This window comes from Laccaria bicolor, genomic scaffold (genome assembly GCF_000143565.1).
Source record: "Laccaria bicolor S238N-H82 LACBIscaffold_36 genomic scaffold, whole genome shotgun sequence".
NCBI classification, from domain to species: Eukaryota; Fungi; Basidiomycota; class Agaricomycetes; order Agaricales; family Hydnangiaceae; genus Laccaria; species Laccaria bicolor.
The window spans coordinates 325,147-332,041 of NW_001889907.1; the positions used below are offsets into that span (position 1 = coordinate 325,147).

At 43.8% G+C, this 6,895-nt stretch overlaps 3 protein-coding genes across 3 annotated transcripts; 2 read left to right on the forward strand and 1 right to left on the reverse strand.

Annotated features, from left to right (window-relative positions):
* Window positions 1-273: 273 nt before the first annotated feature.
* Window positions 274-2,319, forward strand: LACBIDRAFT_331827 (uncharacterized protein; the record flags this gene model as incomplete). Its single annotated transcript, XM_001886176.1, has 9 exons — window positions 274-291; window positions 504-567; window positions 837-938; window positions 997-1,055; window positions 1,183-1,392; window positions 1,541-1,595; window positions 1,650-1,733; window positions 2,068-2,213; window positions 2,242-2,319. 9 exons carry the CDS (start codon window positions 274-276, stop codon window positions 2,317-2,319), a joined length of 816 nt encoding a protein of 271 aa, XP_001886211.1.
* Window positions 2,320-2,764: 445 nt separating this feature from the next.
* Window positions 2,765-3,240, reverse strand: LACBIDRAFT_331828 (uncharacterized protein; the record flags this gene model as incomplete). The annotated part of the gene is made up of 2 exons (XM_001886258.1): window positions 2,765-2,954; window positions 3,011-3,240. 2 exons carry the CDS (start codon window positions 3,238-3,240, stop codon window positions 2,765-2,767), a joined length of 420 nt encoding a protein of 139 aa, XP_001886293.1.
* Window positions 3,241-4,089: 849 nt separating this feature from the next.
* On the forward strand, window positions 4,090-4,809 carry LACBIDRAFT_331829 (uncharacterized protein; the record flags this gene model as incomplete). Its single annotated transcript, XM_001886177.1, has 4 exons — window positions 4,090-4,171; window positions 4,231-4,367; window positions 4,457-4,559; window positions 4,751-4,809. 4 exons carry the CDS (start codon window positions 4,090-4,092, stop codon window positions 4,807-4,809), a joined length of 381 nt encoding a protein of 126 aa, XP_001886212.1.
* Between the last annotated feature and the right edge of the window lie 2,086 nt (window positions 4,810-6,895).

The following is a 6,895-nucleotide window of genomic DNA, read 5'->3' on the forward strand; positions in this document are numbered from 1 at the left end:
CACCAAGAAATGGATGAAGGCAGTCGACAAGGTCACCCTCTAGAGTTGTAAATGTTGAAAGACAGGTGGATGGTGATTGAGATGGCGAGATGGTGCCAAGCTTTGAGAATCCTGAAGAGTGAAGGAGTTGGCCGCATCCTACTGGCACTTCATGTGACGTGAAGGCGTTGGCCGGTTTAACAATGGCAGCGAAGCGGCAGGCAGGAACTTCAGCTTGTCGTTGATCAACGAATAGGAAGGTAAAATGGAACACCGAGTCGGGATAGGATGAACATGTCTCACCCCACCCAGGTCAGTTGGATCTACATACATTCAGAACATTACGGGAGGTTGGAGCCACGTTTAGTATCCAACGACGCTGAGGGCAGCTCCGAGTCGTTGAGGCATGTTGGTTTCGTAGTGAAAAGTGCAAGTCCGATAAACTCGGATGAACTTCCCGTTGATCATGATGCCGCCCGGGCCGTCACCCGAAGTTATTTAGCACTACTACTATGTTTGTTCAGGTGTTTGAAACTGTGGATTATCTTACCTTCCACTTGCCTTGGGGCCTTGCAACTTTCACAGAAGGTGTATTTATGTATTACATTCATTGTCTCAAAATTTTAGAAAGAGAGTCAAAGATTTGTATTCTGGGGACATGAATTTATTGTTTTCATTACACCAGACAAACAAAAGTAATGGAATGTTCTCTCAGATCCCTCCAGATCGGCTTGACTGTTTATTCTAAAACTCTTCAAAGTTTTGTTTTTTGGGAAGTCACGGTCTGTCACGTTCATACACCAAAAAATGTGATGTTTGTGACTGCCGACTCAGAGGGTCTGCCAAATTACTGATAGGGCACAGTAGTACACTGCCAAATGTTCAAAATGCTGATGGCATCTGGCATGAATCTCTACTTGACAGGTTTTTGATGGAGGTTGCCTCGGCATGGATGGCAGGTGGGTCGGAGCTTGGGGCATAAATGTTAGGCCCAGTGGCTCAACACCTGACCCACAGGTTTACAACTCTTCTCAGGGAGACCTGTACCACCGATTTTCCTCAGGCAACAAAATAGTGTACTTAGGATACAGATTACTTGTAAGAAAGTAATAAAATGATACAATGAGCACTTCCAAGTTCTTACAGATGGAAAAAAAACAGGCAATCTTGAGCTCAACATGAGAAGGCCTGTGTGACAAGTAGTGCTTGGAAGTCCAGTCCCAAGACTGCAAAAAGACCAAGACCAAACTGGACCAAGACTTCCCAGGACCAAAAATTCTGAGGACCGCCAAAGACCGCAACTGCAGTCCGGTCCACAGTCCATTGGCAGTACGAAAAATGGAAGACCAAGCAAAAAACGGTCTTAATCAGTCTCAACTGGTCTTTACACCCTCAAATGCAAGCAAGCCCAAGGTCAGAACTTAATATTTTCAACTAATAATTGTTGTACTTAGGCACTAAAATTCATACTTGAAATTTGATCTCGCACTCGGAAGCAGCCAGATATGTCCATCGACAATTGTTTTTGGATTGTTTGTTGTCTTCAACCACCACCCCTCAGGCCTCCTTCCCCACTTTCTCATACTCCCTCAATGCGAAGGGCTTCAAATGTGTTTGTAAGTTATTTGCTTGCTAATATATTGTATCTACTAAAATGTCTGTTTAGTTAGGGCAACGACATAACGAGCAACAATTGCCACGTAACCTGCCACTCCCCCCATTGAGGGATGTTGGCTGTCTTTTGAACAACGCAGGTGGGAGATGAGGCTTAAGGGGTGACAGAAGCCAAGGGGAGACCCACATGGTGTGTAACAGAATGAGATCAACTCGTTCCACACTCACCTGCCTTTTTTCCCCAGTTTGGCATATGCAACATCAACACTGAGTTCAAAGTGAGCAACCACCACCCACCTTGTCACCAGATCCCAGCCCCATCGACTAGCATCCATGCCGTCACCCAATCCCAACAATGACAGGGATGCCACATCACTACCCATCAGGCCATCATCACCCAGCATCTCTGAGGCTCCACACAGTGCCACATTGAACCAATGTCGACCATGCCAACTGATGTGACCTCGATACCAGCCCTATCAACTAGTGTCCGTGCCATCACCCAATCCCAACAACTACAACACACCGCACCACGTCGAACCAACGTCAACCATGACAACTGGTGTGACCTCGTTAAGTACGATCCTACAGCCCAGCGTGCTTATGGTCACACCAAGGGGGTACAAATGTACATACAAAAGGTTGCAGGGTGTAGAATACTTCAATGTAATTTTTCATATTACAATCCCCCCTCACTACCCTGAAGACTGGTCTAGGACTGGTTAGAAACTGGTCTGAACCACAACTGGTTCAGACCGGTCTTGAAACTGCAAAAACCCACAGAAGACTGCCCTGAACTGGTTTCTATTGGTTTGGTCTGGTTTTTTGAGGCTTTTCAAAATATAAGGACTGGTCTTGGTCTTGGTCTTGCCAAAAAAAGCCCAAAGACTGGACTGGACCGGACTTCTAAGCACTAGCAACAAGCTCTCGAGAATTTCACCAAGTCATTTAAACTCCATGCTATATGTGGTTATTTCCAAACTTCAACCAGAACCAAACTCAACTTCTTCTTCACCACAACCATCTCCCCTTGCATGCCTGGTTGCTCGCTCCCATCCTCATTATTGAACCATTTGCTATTCTCATCTGTGTCCCATTACCCAGTGTTCTGTGCCCCATGTAATCTCCCCCATGTTGCCTGGTGAACTGTGATTCGGTTTTCGGTTTTGATTCAGATTTCAGTCTCGATTTCGGTTTCAGGCAGTGAGCTGAGAGGTGACTTTGATTTGCACTCCTTGGCCGTTCCGTGCTTGCTGGAGCATGTTCTGCCGTTATTCCACCTGATTGCCTCCAAAAGCTTTGGGATGCTTTTGTTGGCATCTGGATATCTGCTGAGGAACACCCCCTCATCCTGGCACAACCTGATTGACAATCAATGATTTTTTGGGAGGCAATTCAAGAATCCTGACTGGCATACCTTACATACTTGTCAAATATCATCTTCCTCTGCATCCGCTTGCCGGCCATGGCACTGCTGCCCTTGTACCACTCCCCTGGCCAGTCCTTCAAGGCATGCTTTGTCACTGGATCAACTTCCTCCCACTGCTTGATCACTCTTTTCCATGCGCCAGGGGATCTTCCCAGGTCTGGAATTGCGAAATTGAAGTGCTGGAAGGTCGACGTGATGATGCTGGCAGCCTCAGACATTGTGCGCTGAGGTAGAGATGTTTGGGGGCTCCCTTTCCTCATGGTGGCACCCTCAATTCCATGTGGTAAGGTGTAGGGTGCTGATGCAGCCCTTGATGCTTGCAATTGGGTGCATGGTGTGTGCTCAGGTTAGTGTTTGAAAGTCCGGTTCGGTCTGGTTTTTTGATGCCCAGGGGCATTAACTGTAACCGTAACCAGTCTGCCTTTTCCCCAGAAGTCAAAAGACCAGACCGGACCACAAAAAGACCGCAGACTGCGGTTTTTTGCGGTCTATCGGTCTGCATCGGTTTTAACTGGTTTATGACCAGTCTTTAGGCCAATATTTTAAAATGATGAATTGGTAAACTTATTAACATCTCTATTAGCTTCAAAATGAGCTCAAGAACGTTAAATTCTGTTAGGAATTGGTGCTTCTATAAAATAAGTCTGTTACATCTATTATTGCCAAAAGTAATTTACATTTTAATTCATATCTCTCTCGTTTTTTGACCAAATCGTACGTTCTTGGGTGCGTTTTAAAGGATCTTTAAGGGGCTACAAAAGACCGGTTCACATTAACCGGTTTTTTTTGCAGTCTTTACATCTCAAAAATAAAAAGACCAAACCGCAGGTTCGGTCTTTTGTGGTCTTGGTCCGGTCTGGTTACGGTCTTTTTCCAGTCATGAGACCGGACTTCCAAACACTAGCTCAGGTCCAACCAATATATCTGATATCAGATCTGTGAGTCCATGGGCAGTTGGACAGGTATGGGAGAATCTTGTTGTGATTGTTCTTGTGAGCTCATCAAATTTGCGATTGACACAGTCTTGAATTTGTCGAACATCTTCACCTGTTGCATGTTGCATCACAATGTGTTTGCCTATGACGCTTTGGTCCACTCCAAGGGGAATTGGATGCAGCGTGTTGCTGTGCCCTGTCTCGAAGCTCTGCAGTGAGTCAATCAGATACTTCATCAGCATGTCAACCTTAATAATCAATTTTCATGAGTAGCTCAATCCTTGCCCATGACTAAAACTTATGTGCTCTCCAACTGCCCATCCACCCCACCACCGGATCCAGCTAAGCAGCCACCGCTTCCCGATGGGCATGTACATGAACCTGTATTGAGTGCTGCCATGTCGAAAGCAGTGTGTCATGTAATGCTTTTCAAGTCCAGCAGCTGTTGTGAACTTGGTGAGCAAAGTTTGCAGTGAATTGTAGCTCATTTCGCATTTAGGGTGGATCAATCCATTCGGGGCAATGTGGGGGAATATATAGTCATCCTTTTCAACTTTCTGGTTGGGTTGGAGTTTTTGGAGGTATGCCCGCCATTTTGAAAGGTGTGCATGCATGTCTATTGTGGGAACATCTTGGTGATAGATCTCATAGATGTTGCCTAAAACACAGGTTAGCACTAGTGTTTGAAAGTTAGGTTAGTTAACCGGAAAATAACCAGAAAATAACCGGACCTAACCGTAACACTAACCTAACTGCGGTTAGGGTTAGTTGATTTTGAAAATGGAATAACCAGTTATAACCAGCCCTATTATACACCTTCAAAACGCACTTGAGAACGTCGAAAACGCTTAAACTTTGACTAAGTTACAGTCAAATCTCTAAAATATCACTCAAATGTGTAGACTTTCAAGGATAATTGCATAAATATGTCAATTATTCACCGATTTTAGTGTTCTTGGGCTCGTTTTAAAGCTAGAATATGCAGAAATAATATCTATCAAGATACATATGAGCATATTTGCCTTGTTATAACCGATTCTTTATTTTTCAGTCCTAACCGGTTAGTAACTGCAAATAACCGACCATAACCAGTTAGTTGCGGTCCAGTTAGGTTATTTTAGGTTTCGGGACAAAGGCTAACCGGTCTTGGTCTCGGTTAGAGCCCCTGGGCACCCAATAACCGGACCTAACCGGACTTTTGAACACTAGTTAGCACCCTCATGCAATGACTCTCTACAATGCAAGGTACGCACTTGTCCATGGGCCATCATAGCCTTTTGCGTGTTGCCACCCTTTTCTGTTCTCAAGCAAAAATTTAAAGTGTGGGATGTAGTGCGGTGATGGCCCCACACAATTGTCCTTGATGTCTTGGTCTTGCAAGGTGAGTAACTCGAAGCATCTTTCATTTTGAGATCCTAAGTTTTGAGCAGCATCTCATCAAGACATGAAACTGCACCTAGTCCAAAGTGTAAATGCCAAGCTGATGAATGCTCTCATGAGTGCATGCTCAGCACAAAATTTTAAGGTTGCAAGATCTTTGATGGGCATTGTAAGCATCTCATCGGGACACATCGTTTCTGACCATGCCATTAGTATTTGCAGCTCCTCTATTGTCATTGCCTCCGTGTGATTCTGGACTGATGCATGGCCCTTCTCTGCAGAGGTCTTGTCTGTGCCCCACATGTTCTGATCAGTGCCGATCGGCAAGAGGATTTTTCTGATCAGCATTAGAACTCCTTCTTCCCCAGCCATTTTGGCCGGAAAGCAACTTGGCAATGCCCCCACTCAGCATTACTCAGTGCTGATCAGCACTGATCAGAGTGCTCAGCACTGAGTGAACTGATCAGTGCTGAGTCACTGAAAGCTGAACAGAACTGAGTGATGCTGAACAGATCTGAGTGTTACATGAGTATTACAGCTGTTATTATAATAATAATAAATATGTGCATGAGCAAGGATTGAACACAGGCCTCAGGAACTGTCACATGGCTAAGCAATAGCAATGCAACCACTAATGATCAGTACTGAACCATCCTGATTGTAGAACTCTGATCAGAGCATGTGGGGGAGGGTAAAGTACTGCCATCTACCCAGCTAGCTACACTAACTGGGCAAAAAGATTGTCTGATCATTTTTTGGACAAAGTTGGTGCTATAACACAAGAATCAAACATTTTTAGAACTAAGCTCTAGTGTATCAAATATAGCTAAGGAGGTGTAGATTGTATATACCAAGTCTGGGGATGAACAATTGAAAACTCAGGATAAGGCAGGGAGCTGACTGTGACAAGTGCCAAAAATGGGATGTAACAAAGTGGGAAATTCTGAATGACTGCAACCTACTGAAAGCAATTCACAACTTGAGGAAGAGATATTCTGAACCCTGGATTTCCCTGCTATTGTTATGAGTTTCATAAAGTCTCTGGGCTAGAAAATTTTATATCCTCCTCTAAAAGGTAAATTTGAACTTATTCTCCATTTTATGTATTTTTTACTCAATATATTTGTTGGAATGAGGTAAAATGACTCCCTATTGTTGTTTGTAGTGTGTATAATACAAAAGGTAGGTATAAATGTCAAAATGAACATTGCATGATGTCTGTAGAAGCTAATTCCCAGAGTTTTTCTGGAAGTAAACAAGTATCTACAACATTGGTCCTTCTTTTCTGCAAGAAGAAAAAATGCTAGCATCCTTTTGAATTGATATATGGAGACTCAGGATGTCTTTTAAACAATGCCTGAAGTATAGCATGATAGCAAATAAATTTACACTGGGTATAACTTGAAAAGTCTCCAATAAAAGTACATTTTGCATAGAGCAATCATCCTGGACCAATCCTTGACATTTTTCTTGGTGAATTGGGGCTGAAAATATTTCACAAGGCACTTCTCATGCCTAGTAACACTATCCCCAAAAAAATAAACAGAGGTCATATTTA